The sequence below is a fragment of the Acanthochromis polyacanthus genome, chromosome 15 (genome assembly GCF_021347895.1).
Source record: "Acanthochromis polyacanthus isolate Apoly-LR-REF ecotype Palm Island chromosome 15, KAUST_Apoly_ChrSc, whole genome shotgun sequence".
Taxonomy (NCBI): domain Eukaryota; kingdom Metazoa; phylum Chordata; class Actinopteri; family Pomacentridae; genus Acanthochromis; species Acanthochromis polyacanthus.
In genome coordinates this window covers 34,103,564-34,122,619 of record NC_067127.1, presented here as the reverse complement: position 1 = coordinate 34,122,619, position 19,056 = coordinate 34,103,564, and the positions used below count along the sequence as shown (strand labels likewise).

General features: G+C 39.7%; 1 protein-coding gene across 1 annotated transcript in view; it reads left to right on the top strand.

Annotated features, from left to right (window-relative positions):
• st3gal3a (ST3 beta-galactoside alpha-2,3-sialyltransferase 3a) overlaps positions 1 to 17,643 on the top strand; it is a 41,834-nt gene extending 24,191 nt beyond the window's left edge. Inside the window, exons 6-11 of the mRNA XM_022208530.2 lie at positions 1,861 to 1,924; positions 3,806 to 3,901; positions 4,877 to 5,063; positions 11,778 to 11,924; positions 12,337 to 12,483; positions 13,722 to 17,643. Coding sequence (XP_022064222.1) covers positions 1,861 to 1,924; positions 3,806 to 3,901; positions 4,877 to 5,063; positions 11,778 to 11,924; positions 12,337 to 12,483; positions 13,722 to 13,826 — 746 coding nt within the window. The 3' untranslated portion in view covers positions 13,827 to 17,643. The remainder of the gene's footprint in view (positions 1 to 1,860; positions 1,925 to 3,805; positions 3,902 to 4,876; positions 5,064 to 11,777; positions 11,925 to 12,336; positions 12,484 to 13,721) is intronic.
• The last annotated feature ends 1,413 nt before the right edge of the window (positions 17,644 to 19,056 follow it).

The following is a 19,056-nucleotide window of genomic DNA, read 5'->3' as shown; positions in this document are numbered from 1 at the left end:
ATTTAATCAAGTTTTTTGTAGGTTGATATACAGTTGTGAAGAAAAATTTACACACACTTGTACAGACCATGCATATCATGGCAGTCATCAGTTTCCATGAGTCCTACTGCCCTTAATTTTCTTTGACAGAATCTTTGAAACATGCATTTTTGTCAAAAAATTTATCATGCATTTTGATTCTTTCATACATTTATTTTAGATCTTCTATAAATCTGCTGAGTCAAAAATATACAAACAACAATTCAAATTATCAGTGGGCATAGCCCTCCAAGCCATACTATGGGCATGAATTTCATTTGCTCAGAAGATGGTACTTTTTCATAATCGCCTGTATAGATACGGTTGTTTTGGCTGTTGGTGTCGGAAATTAATAGAGAGGGCATTCATCTGAGAAAATCTAGTTCTCCCAGTCTTTTGGAGTCAGTTATTTACTTCTTTGCTAAAGCCATTCTCTTCTCCTTTTGCAGTTTGCTGAGTTGCGGGGTACATTGCCTCTTATAAGCTTTCAGCCCTAATTTTTCTGTTGGATAACAATACTCAGAGCTCTTAGAAACATCGTCTCCTAGATTTTTCAGCCTCTGACCGAGTCACTGGCATCTTTTACCCTTGGCCTTTCTCGTCAGACCCTTGGCTCTTGCAGATAGGCCAGATGGAGATCCTGAGCGAGGCAAATCTTTAAAGATCCTCCGTTGTTGTACCTTTGCCACCACTTCTGCAACCAGTAAATACTTCTGCCAAGGGCTTGAACTACCTGTTGACAAGTTTTTCCTGCATTTTGTAGAGCAATGGCCTGTGCGCGAATCTCAGACTCTGAAAGAGTAGCTTTTCTACCCTTACTCTTGGCCATGGTAACAACACTTCCAAAGTTCGGTTGTGAGTGTAATGCGTTTTCATCAAACAAGAAATGTATATACTGGGACCTGACAGTTTGACCAGACACACAACGAAACAATACCTGATTGACCAGATGGAGCCCATTTTGGTGACATTTCTACAGTAATATTTTTTCTCATTCTCTCTATTTACATTTGAGTTGTTAATTCCCTGTTCATGATCCTTTCATTTTATATGGAATTGTGCAGTTCTTTGTCAAGTCATTTTCACTGATCATTCTTTTTAGGTTTAATAATGATGACTAAGCTATCACTGTGATGATGGTTTACAGATACATGTGATGAAGTAGTGGCATAAGGGCTATAAACAGTCACATCCATGAGCAGCAGTTACAGGTGAAAATGTTTCTAAATCCATTTATAGATGATTGTGCAAGTGGCAATGAAGTCAGTGCACCTTCACTGGTTTTCACAATGACTGGAATTTATTAAGTTGAGTCAGGATTTCATGTAGCTTTAATAATCAGATAAAAATAAATCAGTTATTCTCAGCACACGCAGTAGTACACAGATATGAAAAGAAGTGTTCATGGAACTTATCTTTCCAAAATTTAACAATAAAATCACAAAATGGAACTCATGTTGCAGCTCAGTGCAGTTGACTGCATCTTTGGCAATATTATTCTTCCTCTTTCTCATAAAGTCACAACCTTTCACATGACATTTTCCAAAGTACTTTTAAGTCTTTAAGTTCAGTGTTCACTGCATTCATCACTGTCTGGGGGGAGCAAATGGAGAGTTTATAGGCTCCTATCTTGCCATCTTTACCAGTTGTGTAACACGGCAACCTGAAGTGACATCCCTCCCAAATGTTGCCTCATAGACCTGCCTTATTTATCACAGCTTGTCAAGTTGTGTTGGAGATGTGGGCATCCTAGCTGGGTGGAATGTGTTGGGAAGAAATCTTCCATCTTTATCTCACTTGTAATCTTTGCTTTTTGCCTCTTTCTCTGTCAAATATCTGCAGAGAAGATCATAGATATTCTTCTATCTGCTACAAACATGTATGGCCTTGGAGAAGAACTTGACAGGTAAAAGTTAAACTGCGTATTGTAATGCTCTACAGTACACTTTGCAGTCATCAAAACATCCCTGTCTTCACTTTTCTTTCAATTGTGTATTTGAAGCTTCAGTTTCCAGTTACTTTGTATATAGTCCATCAATTAGTCATCAGGTTTTTAAGTCTCCATCCAACCATGGAGGGCGCAGGGCCTTTTAAGTCTCCATAACTATATTATATAGAAAACTGTATTATCATTGCCTTTTAAGAATAGTTTTGGATGTCAAAGATGGCTATAAAAGAGTTAACATGAAAAATTCAGATACATGCAAAATAATTACAAAACAAGCAGGAATGCATGAATCTTAAAGTACTCTCGAATATCTAATGCAGAATTTTTTGTGACTAAATGCTAAGTCTGTCCATCTTAACTGAAACTTCAACATTTATGACTAGATCTCAGGCCAGTTTTCAGGATAGCCATATGTTTGTATGTTTGCTTATGCTTTGGCTGGTAGTTTCTGTCTCTATATGGACATTTTAAGTTGCATGAAAGATGTGTACTGATCCTGATAAATTAGCCAGCTCAGACAACTGAGAATGTGTTTATTTTCCTTTTAGATTTAAGCTGTCCAGACATTCTACTGACTTTACACCACAACATTGTAATTATACGCTGCCTGGCCAAAAAAAAAAATCACCATCTGGATTTAACTAAGCAAATAGGTAAAAGCCTTTCATTGGATAATTACTGCATTGATGAATACGTTTCAGCTGCAACAACTTATTTAACCCTAGCTGATGGAGTGAGGAGCTTCCCATTACTTGAACAACCATGTCAGAAGACATATCCTGTGGTCATGGTAAGGATGTTAATCTGTCTCAGAAGGGTTAAATTATTGGCCTGCATCAAGCAAAGAAAACAACTAAGGAGATTTCTGACACAACTACAATCTGGTTAAGAACCGTCCAAAACATTATTAAAACCTGGAAGGGTAGTGGTGAACCATCATCTTCAAGAAACAAATGTGGTCGTTTATGTGGTCTGATGACTCCAGATTTACCCTGTTCCAAAGTGATGAGTGTATTAGGGTAAGTAGAGAGGCAGATAAAGTGATGCACTCATCATGGCTAATGCCTACCAGCTTGTGGGGGTTATGGTTATGATCTGGGGTTGGTCAGGTTCAGCAACATTATTTTCTCAAAGAATGAGGTCAGCTGACTACCTGAATATACTGAATGACCAGGTCTGTCCATCAATGGAGTTTATCTTCCCTGATGGCATGGACATGTTTCTAGATGACAATGCCAGGATTCATGGGGCTCATATTGAGAATGAGTGGATCAGGGAGCAAGAGACATCATTTTCACACAACCATTGACCTCCACCGAGTCCAGACCTCAGCCCCACTGAGAATCTTTGGGATGGAGAAGACTTTGCACAGTGGTCTGATTCTCAAATAATCAGTGCAAGATCTTGGTAGAAAATTAATGCATCTCTGGACAGAAATAAATGCTGTGACATTGCAGAAGCTTATCGAAACGATGCCACAGCGAATGAGTGCCATACTCAAAGCTAAACAAAATATTAGAGTGTGTGACTTGTTTTTTTGGCCAGGCAGTGTATTAACTAAAGTTGTGACACATTGACTGTTGTCCCTGATCTTCTTCTGTATTTGTCTTGATACTGATGTATGCAGTAAAAAGTTAATACTAAACAACTGTGGCAGTGGTTGTACTTTCATACATTAGTATCACAAAGATTGGAATGAAGAAGAAAAAGAAACAACAAGAATGAGAGACAGTTTTTAGCGAGTGATTGTGTGTTAAATAGATCTGTGTCTGAATAGTCAGGTAGTAGGTCAATTTCATGGCAAGAGATTAATCATGTTGCCTTTTTTCTGTGTTATAGTAAGAGCTGTAAGACATGCATCATTGTCGGGAATGGAGGAATCCTTGCTAACAAGTCTTTGGGACAAAAGATCGATGACTTTGATGTTGTTGTCAGGTATGTTTTGACACATTACAATACAACACAGACAGTACATATTTACTGTCACATTGTTGGCTCAGTAATTATTTCAATCCAAATTTTAATTCAAATTGATATGATAGTGTCACACAAGATATTATCTCAGCTATATCCCCATATTGTTTTTAAAAAGTTTGCTTGAACAGTGACTCTTTAGTCCTCTGCACTGCCTCTGACATCCATCAGATTTTGTAAAAATGTTTGTGAATTACCACTAGATAAACACATGGCTGTCCACAGCGTGGCCCATGAGGGCTGATCATGATGCTGAAATGGTTTTAAATGGTGCTTCTAAAGCTAAAAATCTTAATCTGTTACATTTCAAAACAAATTCACATGGTGACCAACTCAGTTTCCAGTACAACCGTTTTACACCGGTCTTAAGAGTTTTTTTTTATCCTTTTTTATCCAAATTGTAACAAATGAGGGCTTTTTCATTCATGGGTGTTTTAATCTGTAAAGTTTATGTCTATTGGACAGAATTTTTGGAAAATCTTTTGTATTTCCTTGGTGGCTGATACGTTTGACCTTATCTGTAACTTGGCCTCTGGAATATTTATTTATTTAATATTTGTATTCAATTGTCAGATTATTAGTGATTTCCATGACCAGATAGAACATCTGTAAACTCAATAACTGTATGTGGATCAGTTTCGTTGCTCTTCGCTGTGCTCTGCAACAGTGAGTTGCTTTATACCATTATTTGATGTGAAAATTCATCATGATAAAAATCTTTTCTTCGAGATAGACTCTGTCAAGAGGGTACCATGACAACATTTACAACTATACACCAGCTTTCCAGTCACTAACTACAAAAGAACAGCAGGACTTTTTGCAGTGTCGTCTGGTATATCATTAAAGCTATTTAATTAGGCAGTTTGGCAAATGTACAGTTGTTTTGTCTATTGTGGACTGCATTTGGTTATGGACTGTGCAGCTCTTGTGTTGCAGGTTAAATGAGGCCCCAGTGAAAGGTTTTGAGAAAGATGTTGGCTCCAAGACCACCATAAGGATCACCTATCCAGAGGGAGCCATTCAGAAGACGGAACGCTATGAGGCTGAGTCCCTGTTTGTCCTTTCCGCTTTTAAATCTCTGGATTTTAAGTGGCTCAGACACATGGTCTTCAACCAGCGACTGGTAAGGCAACTTAAAACAGTGTGTTTTGATATTACACAACCTGCAGGCAGCTGTAGCCAGGCATTTTGCAATAAGGGTCACTCACTTTCTCATCTCTTGACTTATGGGCTGTGAGAATGTTTCCGTACACTCATTGTTATCACTTTGTTTTTGCCTTGAAGAAAACAGAATGAAAATTTGAAAACACCATAAACAATGTTGAAAAGGGAGATGTGATAAAGATTCACTGATTTTGTTGACATTTTGTGGCTGTAAGCTGCTGTTGACATTAAGTTGTATTTTACTGGTATGGGTCATACCTGTGGATGTCCCAAGGATATGGTGACTGTTTGTCATTGTCATGTCATCGCAAACAGCTGGGACTGTCCAACCAGAAATGTACCCATGACTTCCGGTTATTCTGCAGAAGAAAGTTTCAGCAAAACACTCTAAGTAGTACAATGGCAACATCTAAAGAGATGAGAAAAGAAAAGGGGGAAATGGCAAAACAAGCAAAGCTAACTAACTTTAGCGCTAGCAGCTCAAGCATTTTGATATGTTTTCCATACAGTTAGGAAGTTGGTCATTTGACTTAATGTAATGTTTCCTTTGCTTTTCTTGTGCTTTTGATTTTTGCATTTTTTTCCTCAGAACGAGTTTTTAAATTGTATTGGCTGGATGTCTGGGTCACAACATTTCCATGAGGGCAGGTGTTGTGGAGTGTTCTGCAGTAGTTGGTACCTACTGTGATGACTCCTGAGGTCATCTTGTGGGCAGCTCTAGTAGTTCATCTCTGAGTGGCTGTTTAATGTAATCAGGAGCACCTGTGGGTCCCAGTGTGATCCTGGGTTTCTCTAGAGCTGTCTGCATTCTAGTCACTCTCTCTGCTTCCCTCTGCAGTTACCACACACCCAGGTCTACTTATAGTGTTTTAGTTCTTCTTTTGGGATTTGGTTTGCACCTTACAACACCTGCACAGACGTGATTCATGCATGCAACACACCCATACACCACTGACTCTACTGATTCTCATAACCCCATACTGTTTCAGGTTGAAACAGTATGGCCTCATGGTCTCAGGTAGGACAAGCAACAATGTCATAGAAGACCAGGGCTCATTGATACGTGTGGGGAGTGAAGGCTGGACGGTGTGGTTTGGCTTCACAGAAGAGTGACTGTTGCACAAACTGCTGGAAATCCTGATGCTGCTGTGGTGAAAAGGTGTCAGAATACGCAGTGCATTGCAGCATGCTGCACAGATTCTATCACTGAAAGCTCCTGCAATGTGCAGGTGAACATCAGACCTAGACAACAGAGCAATAGAGAAATGTAGTATGGTCCATTGAAGGACACTTTTAGAGATCTTATGGAGTCTAGGCCTCAACAAGTCAAAGCTGTTTTGGTGATGTGAGGTAGGGCTACACCATCTTAGACAGGTGGATTAGCAAAAGACTCTCATGTATTACCTGAGAGAGTCATATTTTAAAGCAGGGATAGGCAGTTGTTTTTTTTTGTTTTTTTTGCATCATTGGAAGAGAAAATAACTGCAGTTGTGTGAAATCCAGCTTTAAATTGACTTGTTGACTTTTAGAGGGTAGACCTACTCAGTGACTGTGCATAAACAAACATACTTTGCAGAAGAGATGAGATTCTGTCTGCGGACTGTCTTAGGCCCGTTTCAGACATGCACTCCAATCTGTTAATCTGATGGCAAGTTCACCTGCCAGCTTCATGTCTGAATGTACACCCTGGTTATGCTTTTGTAAGAACTGTGCCTGAAACCTTTCTAGTTTGGACCTAGTAACATTTCTGTATCACTTTCAGCATAGCACAAGTCTGTACTGAACTGTCACATCAGCGGATAGATGTGCACAAGCCACAGTACTTCCAGTTTTGTGAGGTAATTAACTGAAGGACTTTTACACATTTCAGCACCAATACTTGTCCATCTATATTACTGACAGTTTCTGTGCCACAATAACAACAATCACTCATTTTGTGCTACAATTTCAAATGTAGTAGACTTCAAAAAAGTCCATAACAATAAAGCTTTTCAGCAATGAAAACAGACACAAACAGCCTGAAGATTAATGATGCTCATCAATGGTTTGAATAATCAGAGTTTTTTTCTCAGCACAACACGAGCTGAAGGTTATTCCTTACCGCTGTTGAGAACTGTTGCCCCTGAAATTGTTTAATACTTGCAGTGTCAGACAGCAGCAGGACTAACGTGTGTCTCCAAAGAGAGAGTTGTGTGCATTTTCACATGAAACAACAGGGTCGTAACTTCTTTAAATTGTCATAAATATAAATCATCCCTGAAAGATCATAGAGAGCTGATCAGTCAGGTCCAACATCCAACAGCAAGTCACACTGTATAGACCTACGAGTCTTCTCCCTGTTATAGGGAAGTGTGTCTGTGACAATAACTATATAGACTTTTATCAATATTGTTCCTGTCTTTAGAGCCTTAGGTAGTTATTATAAATCTCAGCATCAACCCAACATAACTCTTTACAGTTGCAACTGCCTCTGGTTAAAAAAAAATAGCTGTGGGCACAAGATTTATGGTTGTATAAGTTTGAGTGGGGAATGTATATCACATTCCTGCAACTAGAGTACCAACATACCAAATTTACACTCCCTTTCTGAGCCTTCTCCTTCACAGTTGAGGAAATGGGTCAAATGTTCACAGACCTAAGATATAAACAGAAGGCAAGAGTGGCGTAATATACTACTGTGATCTTTTCTCCATAGAGAAGCCCTGTCATCACTTTGTGGGTCTTGTTAATTACAGAAACACTTGGACCTCTTAAGATTAATGTTGTCAGAGAATTGTGTGTCTTTTATCTCACAAATCTTTATAAGTGATAAAGCGCTGGCAGATGTGACAATCTATTTATTTGTATTGTGTTATGGGAAATTACCCAGCAGTAGTTTGCATATCACAGAAACACACGTAGACTGTTTTGTAAAAATCATTCTATGCTACAGGTAAATCATTAGGGATTTAGGCTCCCCGGTGAGTTCTTCTCTACTGGCAGCAGTGGATTAGCTAGCGCTAGTCGTTGGGGAAAACAATACTTCTACCATTAGACATTGCAACCTGTCACAACAAAGCCAGAAGTGCCAGGAAAAATACTGTTTACCACACAATGATGACCTGCTGTAACCATTGGTGCAGTTCACTCTGATACTCTGAGATGGATTTGGGTTTCAGTATGATGGATGGATGTGAGATGTTGCCATTTCCAATCAAAACCAAGAAATTATCAGTGGGTTTACAGTTTACTTTGGAACCTTCGCACAGGCAAGAGAATGGGGCAGGGTTCATGAATAAAGACTTCAGCAAAGCCAGCCAATCAGAAGAAAGAGATGGTACTCTCTCTTTTTTTTTTCCCTTTTGAGCTGTGAATCATGCAACTGCAGTGAAGTCCAGGTCAAAAAAAAATGGAGACGGGACTGAGCATGACAGTTCCCCTTCAATAACTGTATCTGTACAGTTACTCCAAGAATATAGTAGTATAATAGTTATTTTTATTCCATTTCTTAAATTAATTTGATGCACCTTTAGAGATGTATTGACAACATTTTTTCCCCTTTGCTGGTCATAGATTCTTACCAACGACAATTTCCTGATGTTTAGTGTGCAAACTTATCCAACTCCCAGTCAGTGGAGGGTGAGTAGGGAGTATGAGACTTCAGCTCTGATGCACATCAGAAAGCAGCTGTCATTCTGCCAGAGCACTGGAGGCAAAACAGGAAGCCTAAGCTTCATGTGGCCTGTCAGGATGAGGTGATATCGCCAGGGTGGGCCCAGTCGTGGATCACATATCACATCCACTGACAGGTGGAAGAACAGGCAGTGTGGACACTCTAGCAGCTGTATTGTAGCATCCCAATGCTTTGTTGTCAAGTCTTTCAAAAACCTACAGGCTCATGTCTCTTCTACAGTGGGAGTGACTTAAACACTTTTCTGTAACCACTGTTGCATTCCACAGTGACTGTAGACATGCTCCATTGCATTGTTATCACTGGGATTGTGACTATTGTGACATTTCAGATCTGTCTTCTTTTCCCTGTGCATTTAAACTTGTGTGTAAAACCCACATGCTCGAACCATTTCAATATGCTTCTGCACATTGCTTTTCAAACTGCTTTTTGTCGACATATGAATGTATGTACAAGTTTATCTGCAGCATCACCTTTAATGTTCTCAAACTAAGGATGAAGTATGCGGATGTAATACTTACACAAACTACATGTTTTCAAGAATCCTGACCTTTTGAAGCAGCTGTCCATGAACATTGGCACGGAAAGTAGAATTGGTTGAATGTGTCTTTGTTAGCTCTGTGTAGGAGCAGTACCAGTGTAACATGTGACACTGCATGCCAAAGTGTCCTTGGGCAAGATACTGAACCCTAAGTTGCTCCTGATGTCATGCAGACAACCTTGCATAGCAGCTCTGTCGCCATTGGTGTGTGACTGTATGAGTGAATGAGAAACATTGTAAAGTGTTTTCAATACCACTAAAGTAGGCAAACAGACTAACGCCGTTCATCACATTACTCCGCTGTGTTCCTAGGGAATTAACACATGGACTCATGCACCAGACAAACAGTTTTTATGTAAGTAAATGGGTGCAGTCTTTGGTTTCTGTTCATGACATCCATGGCTGGAATCATATTGTAGCTGTACTTTGTCAGTTAGAATGATTGATTTACTGTAGATATAGTTACAATGCTTGCACATTTTTTGGAGTAAATATTATGTCTACCTATTCAATGATACAATTATTACAGAAATCTGAGAATGCCTTGTCATTTGATCCTCTCTGCTGTGTGCAGATGGGTTTTCCACAAACTGTTGCCTCCTCTGCCAGTAGTGCAGAGGTGTTGGATTTCCAGCTCAATAGAAGAGCAAAATGGTCTCAGTGTAAAAGGATTTCCAGCTGATCTGTTAGATCTGTTACTCCAGTATGCCAGAGTGAATCCACAAGCAGGTATCCAGGTAACTGTCAATAAAAAGCCATCAGGACTGCTAGTCAGGCTACCTGTAATTAGTGTAATGGCCCCAGGCATACTGATACAGGGGCTTCCTTCTCTGGCTGCCTTTGTTTGCTCTTCTTGTTTTTCATCAGCATTTTAATGGTGTTGACCTCTGCCCCCAAACCTCAGTTCAGGATATATCTTTCACTGAGCACCATCATATTTTCCATTCCTGTCCCCTCTGCATCCCACTTCACCATGTGATTGTCAGAGGAACTGATCAGTATTTACAGTGTCGGCATTAATGGTGATGACTGAGTGTTAACATTTCTAGTAACTAATGTATGTACGCCTATAAATATGTAGGTTTACTTAACAATATAAAATTTCATATTTTGTAATAGCAGTAAAGAAAAGAACAAGAGAGAAAACAAAAGAAATAGGTACCATTGTGTTTTAAGATTTTTAACAGTTTTCAAAAATATGTAAAGCACAATTAGAATGTAATATTTACTTCACCAAGGAACACGGCAGACTTATGTGACAATCACCGTTAGTCTGTTCACAACCTTACTCAAAAACGGGCCAACGGATTTAGATGAAATTTTCAAGAAAGGTCAGACGTGGCACACGGAACAGCTGTTTAGATTTTGGTAGTGATGCATCTTATAGTCTGGATAGACGGATTTGTTAAAGATTTCTGTATCATTGTGAGATGGCGTCACGGCGTCACTGTAACCATGACAACAAGTGAACACTACATCAGCTGCCTGCAGACAATCACATGATTGTGATCCTACTACAAAAAATCACTGCAGTGGACCACAAATTCAGCACGTTTACATGAGACCTTTAATGCCTCTTTAATTTGGAATTAGTTATTTCCGCTTTAAAATCTCCTTGTAAACACTTAATTCCGAATTAAAAAGTTAATTCCAAATAAACTTAATTCCGAATAAACTACCTGGTTTATTCCGATGTTAATTCCGAATAAACTACTTCCTGTGTGCGTTCTATTCATGTATACAGTTAATTCCGCTTTAGTTAATTCCGGTCATTCTGCGCATGCTTGGCTCCTCCCGTAGCGATGACGTAGCAACGTACACGTTCTGCAACCTTACTGGTGCAACAGAAGTAGTACGCCATTTTTGAGTTGCTGTTTCAAAACGACAATAAAAGCAAAGCAAAAGGTGTGCTTATTAGTTGTTCCTCCATGTTGTTGGGGAAAAGAAATGCCGCAGCAAATGGAGTTTGTTTTCTTCTGGTAAACAGGGATAGGTCACGTCCACTCCCTGTCCAATCAGAATCCTTTCCAATGCCCAAACATGCGGTCCATGAAAAACCTTAATTCGGAATTAATATTTCCATGTAAACGCGAAGCACAAAACTTTAATTCCAAATGAGTTAATTCCGAATTAATAATTGCGAATTAAAAAACTTCATGTAACCGTAGCGCGTTTAAAATTTCATCCATCGGAATCATACAACGACTGAGCAGCCTTGGCGGAGTACCACACTCTGCTTTTCTTGTTTCCTGTGTATCATATTTTTTAGATTATCTAAACTAACTCCTGTGTATTAAAAAAAAAAAAAAAAAAAAGAGAGAGAGAGATCGTTTTAGTATGTTCCATAAGGAAACTCAGTTTGCCACACAGGAAGTAACTTTTACAACTGATAATTGTGCATTGTTGTTTGGTGTGAAGGCCACACTACTCACTGTTTAACTCTCTCTGCTTTTGTTTCTCAGCGCAGCACCGATGGTTTTTGGAAGTCAGTGGCCAGGCACGTTCCAAGAGAGCCCAGTGACATGCGCATCCTGAATCCCTACTTCATCCAGGAGGCCTCCTTCAAGCTGATTGGCTTACCTCACAACAATGGACAGATGGGCAGAGGGGTAAGAGTCCTGTTGCTCTGCTAGCTGACAGTTTCTGTTCCCTTTTAGGTGGAGAGGAGCAGTGAGATGTTTTACACAGTTAGTTAATGGTCAGAGCTGGAGCTCTGGTAGCTGATTCCCTTGTCTGTTTGCATTATGAAGGCCTCTATGAACACACAGCAGATGCTGCAGGGAGCCGAGCAGCCACACAGAGCCTGACATCACTGTGAAAACAAACATTGCTACCATTAGGCTGTTATAAATAGTTTCATGGTTCAGAGTTCACATATGTAAGTTGTCTACACAATAACCAAAGTATAAATGAGGCTCTGCTCCACATTCATGTATGCATACTACTTACTGTACATATTTTAGGATGTTCAGGTTATTGCTCAGTCATAAAGTTCAAAGAAATTCTTTCTCTGTTTTTCAGAATATTCCAACCCTGGGGACAGTGGCCATAACAATGGCCCTTCATAACTGTGATGAAGTGGCTGTGGCTGGATTTGGCTACAACATGAGCACCCCCCACGCCCCACTGCACTACTATGAGAAGATCAGGATGTCAGCCATTAAAGAGGTTAATGAATGCCTTGTTTATCAGGATACTTCCATTAGGAAAAGGAAACGATGGTGATTAGGGTAGGACAAATTGGTCTGAAAGTTCTGCCAATCAGTTTGAAATAACTCCATCTTTTTTTTATCCATTCTTTCGGTAAAGGCGACAAATGGCAATATTACCTGAGTCAGAGCATCTGCTCTTCTCAAGCAGTTTTTCTCTGAGGGACACCACACACTAGTAGTGTCAGTATATGCAACATTAAAGCATTATTTTCCACAATTAATGCATCAGCACTGCCCATTGTTGTGAAGCAGTTTTCTCTTGTTAACTCCATGCATCATTTTAATCAGCGCAGAGCAGCAACTGAGTCTCCTTTACAGTCACACTGAAACACAGCTTTATCTGCTGTACTATGGCATATTTGTCAGTGTAGTCCAGTCGGTAGTGCAATGCAATAAATGCCAGTTCAACTTGCTAGCAATGCTTGCTCAGTATTTCTATTGCTTATGCTTGCAAATGTGCAATGTGTGGATTACAGTTTCAGTGTGGCTTCAGTAATAAGTGAAGTGTCTGCTGAAATCTGAAACCTTGTGGCCATCTGATGAGGCTTTCTCTGCTTTATTTTCTGAGGCAAAAACAGCCTAAACTTGAGAAGGACTTACTTTGACCTCACAAACTTAGCTGTTAATTTGTAGTTTAGGTTGGTGATTCATTCCCTCCATCCATGTGTGTCACCCACTGTTCTCTGCACATGTTAGTCTTATTGAATGATACTCCCTCACAAGATTTCTAATATTTGTTAGTTCGTATTCTGACTGACTTGTCAGCCAACATTAGTTAGTTTTTTCAGGTTTACCCTTACTGCATCAGCTTAACTGTGACCTTTCTCTCATTTAAAAAGCCTCTCATGAATCTAGGAACGGTTTACTCAGCATGTTTAGCAGGGACTTGGGATATGTATGAAATCTCAAATGTAGAAACATTGCTGGTCCTTGAGAGCAGTGCAGTAACAGAGCACTACATACAGTGTCTAGCTGCTGTTTACACTACTTCATAATCAGTCTCCTGCCTGCTCATGAATCACTTTAACCCAGGTTGTTGAGACAGACTGTCATCTGGCATCCCTGTCTTTTCTTCCATTCTTGCACGGTTATGATGTTTTTACTTTGTAACAAATGTGACTGGAAATGAAGCAAGGGACAGTACTTGAATTTAAACAAAACAGTACTTGCTTACAGTCTCTGTCCTCTCTGCAGTCCTGGACTCACAACATATCTAAAGAGAAGGAGTTTCTGATGAAGCTTGTGAAGGCTGGAGTGATCCAGGACTTGACCGGTGGGATCTGTGGTGCAGGATGCTGATGGTCTCCACTCAGACTCATGTCTCCTGGTTTGTAGCACTGTGCTCAATCTCTTCCAGCTACTGAAGAGGAAGAACTCCAGGCTGTGCAGGCCATGTTACCAGCAGAGAGCAGCAGCTGTCACACACCACGGTCCCTACAGACAGACTGTGTGTATATGAGGCTTACTGAGCAGGACACACTGCCCTAGTGCTATATATTGACATATTGCAAGCAACTGGCCTCTGCATTGTATCAGTATCACAGTATTTAGCTTTTTCTAGCTGCAGGTTAGTGTATATTTACATGGATTTGGAGTCCTGGCTCAGGGGTACATGTTTGGTTGCTGAGTTGGGACTTAAACCAGCGCCTGGATCTGACTTCCTTCCTGCAACTGAAGAGAGAATAAAAATATTGGGTTTAAACATTGAGCCTGTGCCAAGAATACCTCTCTAAGTGTCCTTCTGCTCATACATGTGAATGTAATCCATATCAAACGTACAGTCACCGATTTCTATCTTCCAGTTCCTGTTAAACAGGGTGCACACTACATGACATATGAGCGAACCGTCCTGGACCAGGGTACACCCCCTCATCAGAGCAACATGGCAATCATCAGAGCTGCTTTGTTCTGAGTCAGAATGTATCTATTAAGATCTTCACATTCAAATGCAGTCTTAGCTTACAATACTGATCAGGCAGATGGAAGCTTCCATGTCCACTGTATTTTACTTTAAATTTGGCCAGAGCAGCTCGTGTCTCCGAAGCATGAAATTCACTAATGAATGTACATTAATGGCTGTTTTTGTTGACTGATGATTTTCATTACTGACTTTGCCTTTACGTACAGTAAAGCCAGTCTTACTTGCACTTGTGACTTTGTGTCACTTCCTCTTTTAGGAATACTACCATTTCTCTCTGCTAATATTTAGTGTTCGGAGGATACTGATAAGAACCTTTTTTTTTTTCATTTTACCCTCTGCTATCCCTACCCAGATCCCAAATGTCTTTGTTTTTCCTTTTCCTCAAGACAGGCGGCGCGCTCTTAAGGGTGCAGCAGCCCGAGCTGCCATTGGCAGGGCAGCTCAAATGAAATTTCATTGTATATGAAAGTGTGCAATGACAATAAAGGTTTGATTGATTGAAATAGAAATAAATGTGCTGTGGTAAAATAATTAAGTCCAGTCGGACAGTATTTGTTGTTGATCATAACTGATCCTAAATAAGTTGCACACATGTTTCCAACCTTCTGTCAGAGAAAAAGATATGCTTCTGAACCAACTAAAATTTTCATTGCCTCATTCCAGTGGACATGAGCTGTTACCCCACACGGTCTTGAAGTCACTTTTTAATGTGTGGCCTGCATCTGGATTACACTGTTGATTGCTAATGTGTTCAGAAGACAGAAATTCATTCAGTCTCTGTACTTTTCTTACAGTAGTGTTCTGTTTTTTGTCTTTTACTTTGGTTTACTTGATGTTTTTGTATCGATCTCATCAGCCAGTGTTGTCAGTGTGCTGAACACTGCCAGTATGTGCTCACCCCACTCACAGAAGACAAGCGCCTTTGTGTTTCAGTTTTTTTTCCGAATGCTGAGTAATGGAGAGCATATATACACCTGGACATCACAACTGTTTCTGTCTGATGAAATGAGTTTCTTGCATGACTGCTGTTACTGGGAATCATATCACACTGCAGTGTTTTCATCACACCTGGGCCCTGTTCTTCATATAAAGTGACTTAGCTAGATGTGGTTGTTGATGATTTGACACCGGACTTTTCAGCACCCCAAAGCTGCTTTGAACCTCAAGTGTGAAACATTTTGTCTCCTACCTCTGGTAGCAGTTACACAAACACCAGTGCTATGACATATGCCTCACCGTCAGTGTTTCTTCATTTAGATAGCAGTCCTTTCTATTTTTGTTTATCTGAAACATCAGAAATTTTTCTTGAATGCTTCATTACCTACTTTGTCTCTGTCGCTGCGATTGCCTCCCTCTCTGTCTTCTTCATTCTAACAAACCACTCATTGCTGATTAAAATAAAATTCATTGGTACCAGTGCACCAATGCCAGATAGCTGCCACAGACAACAGATTAAAAACCTCAGTATGCTTCAGAATAAAGAGACATTTAGCTGCCACTGATGGGCTTTAACAGCAGTGTATGAACTTGTTTGACTTGCATGTAAAAGATGTTCATTCATACATAAAAGTTCCACACTCCAGCTCAAGTTCATCTGCAGCAATTGTTTTAGCAACAAGACTTTCAGCTCAAATCTGCAAAAGTGGAGCCAGTTAAAAGGCAGCTGCATACTGTCTGACAGTTTCCAAAGTAAACATCAAATGCTGAGCCAGTATCAGGTATACACGGGCCTTTCCTTTTCATCATGAATAGCAAAATATACATTTCGTATTTTAGATGAGAGCATATAGCACATTAAGATCTGTTTGTCGGTCTTGTTCTCCATCTGCTATCCTACCCTAAAAATCCTTCATCCTTACTCTCACCCTAACCACCTTCCCTGAGCCTGGCTCTGTAGGAGGTTTTATTCCTCCCTGTTAAAGGGTGGTTTTTGTTGTTTTGCGGTTCCTCCCACCATCGCTGACTGCTTGCTCATATGGAATCCAAAGGCAGCTTTGGATTGTTGGGTTCTCTTTTTAAATTTTGTAAGGTCTTTACCTTATTACACAAAGTGCTATGAGATAACATATGTTGTGAATTGGCACTATATATAATAAGACTAAACTGAATTAAATGTTTGTAGCAAACAAATTTGTTTTCACATTAAAGAGTAAAATGTGTAGTTAGAGATCAAATAGGTCAGACAACAATACAAATGTGCAATAAGCTAATGATCTAAAGTCAAACCTAGTTTTAGATACATAGTATGCTGTAACCAAATGAAGTACTTTCATCCAAACACTTCCCAATGTTAGACCTATGAGATGACAAAATGTGAATAATTAACTCGATCAGGGTCTTAAAAAGAGGCAAGTGGGTGTTTTGATGATCTTTGTTTTTGTTGGGTTCCTGTTTTGTTTGTCTTGTGTGCCCTCCATCAGGGTGGGTGGCACAGAATACATTCCTGCCAATGATGTCACACTACTCCAGTGATTTGTAGGTTGCTGTAATAGACAAGCACACAAGCAAAGATATAGTTGTGCAAGCTGGTGAACACATGTAAACAGTGTTCAGACCTAGAGGGTTTACACTGTGGTTTGGTGATCAACTACAAATGTAAGTACAGCAGAAACGCACTCCACAGGACATCTTTAGGCTGCTTACATCATATTAGTATAGTTGTACCACGGTTCAAGAACAGGGTCCAGGTCTGATTGGTATTGAATCATTTTCTGCCTAAACTGTGTTTCAGGTGCACTGAATGATGTGAATGTGTAATGCTGATTTTAAAGACCCTTCTCTTCACATGTTAAGCTCAATCTGACCTTTCCCTTTTCTTTTGATCAACAACAAAACAGTTCAGTTCTTTCTCGTTATTTGTGTGTCCATCGAACACAGAAACATTCCCCTCAGTCACCTTGCTCAGTACAGCCAAAGGCTGCTATCTCAGGCCCTTAGACATTTCTCCCAATCGGTGTTGCTATCAAACATATAAACTGAGCTTTATCAATCTGTCTTACTTTAATTATCATGATCAACTGTATTGTGAAGCCTGTATGTGTGTTGGTGTTGCTTAATCCACTCTGGCATGCACAGTTTGTGCTCACCTCACTGTAGGTGCTCATGGACCTGATGCTGACCAGATGCTGATGCCAAAGTATTCATATATTTATTGTAGATCCTGCACAAAACAGTTAATAAAGATAGAAGAATGCACATTTTGGGGTGTGGGGTTTTTGTATTGATACAACAATATTTTAAGTACAGTGCTTTTCCATGCAGAAACAATAAAGGATTAAAAAGAAAAATCATTGTAACTTTACAATCCAAACAGACATGTGCTGCCACAACACAACAGAGAAGCTGCTTCTTGTTCAGGCTACTGTACAACTATTCCCATCCATCAACGTTTTCACACACTACCAGTCAAAAGTAACACTACTTTAATGCAGATAGTGGGGGTTGTAAGTAATCATGAAAAGTTGGGACACCTGTAGGATTTGGTAGCACCAACTTTCAAGGCTTGATCAACCTCCATTGCTGCAGAGCAGCTTTAAGTTGTGAACCCATTTCTTTTTCCCTGAAAAGGCCTTTTTGTATAATTCTGAAATGTACATTATTTTGCAGTTTTGGGTAACCATACATATTTTTAAACCTCTGGCAGTTCACCATTTACCTTTGTACCATTCCAAGCTATTCATTGGACTTGAACTACTTGAATTTCAATCGAAAAAAAGTGGAAATATTGGGGTGTTCTAAAACTTTTGACTGGTAGTGTATATGGACCACAGAGATTTGAATTGTTAATTTGCAGAATTTGGATTTCTACTTATTTGATCCTATGCTTAAATAATTCAGCTGACCAGTTTATCAACACTGTACTCAAACAAATCCTGCAGCTTTTGACATGGTGAGCCACCAAATCCTCCTGTCAACTCTTATCTGAACTAGGTATTGAGGTAGTGCTTCTCTGATAGGAGTACCGGTCAGTGACTGGATCCCTGCCTGTAGCACTAGTGTCAACTGATGTGTATTGGAAACAAGACAGATAGTTCTGTCAGAGTCAACCAAATGACCTGTGAGATGGAGATGTTTGTGTGCTGCTGACATACATGCTGCTGCAGTCAGGAGTAATCTGAGCTGCAGTCAGTATGCAGGAGCTGCAGTCAAATGTTTATGAGTCAGTAGTGATAAACGTGAAGGGAGTCACTGTGTGATGGTCAGACAGAGGCACAGCTGTTTCCAAGTCATCTGTGCTGCATTCATTGTAATGACCATTTAGTGAAGACAAACATTCTAATTGAAACCACTTGCAACTATCTAACCACAGAACCTTCAAATGATCTTAATAGCTCCAGAAAACTCTATAAAATACAACCATGTGCATCATTTGTAATCCAGTCTTTCAGTTAGTTCACACTAGAGGAAGATAACTAATCTGAAACACAGAATTCCCCAAAGCTTTGGAGTAAAAGTAAAGCACAACGTCCTGATACCTTGAACCACTCATTTTGAAGAAAGCTGCTCACTACATGAAACTTTCTCTTGACTTACCGTTTGCTTTAGTTTTATATGAAAACCCTTTAATGTATGAAGCACCTGCTGTGATTAATGATAGGCTACTATTGT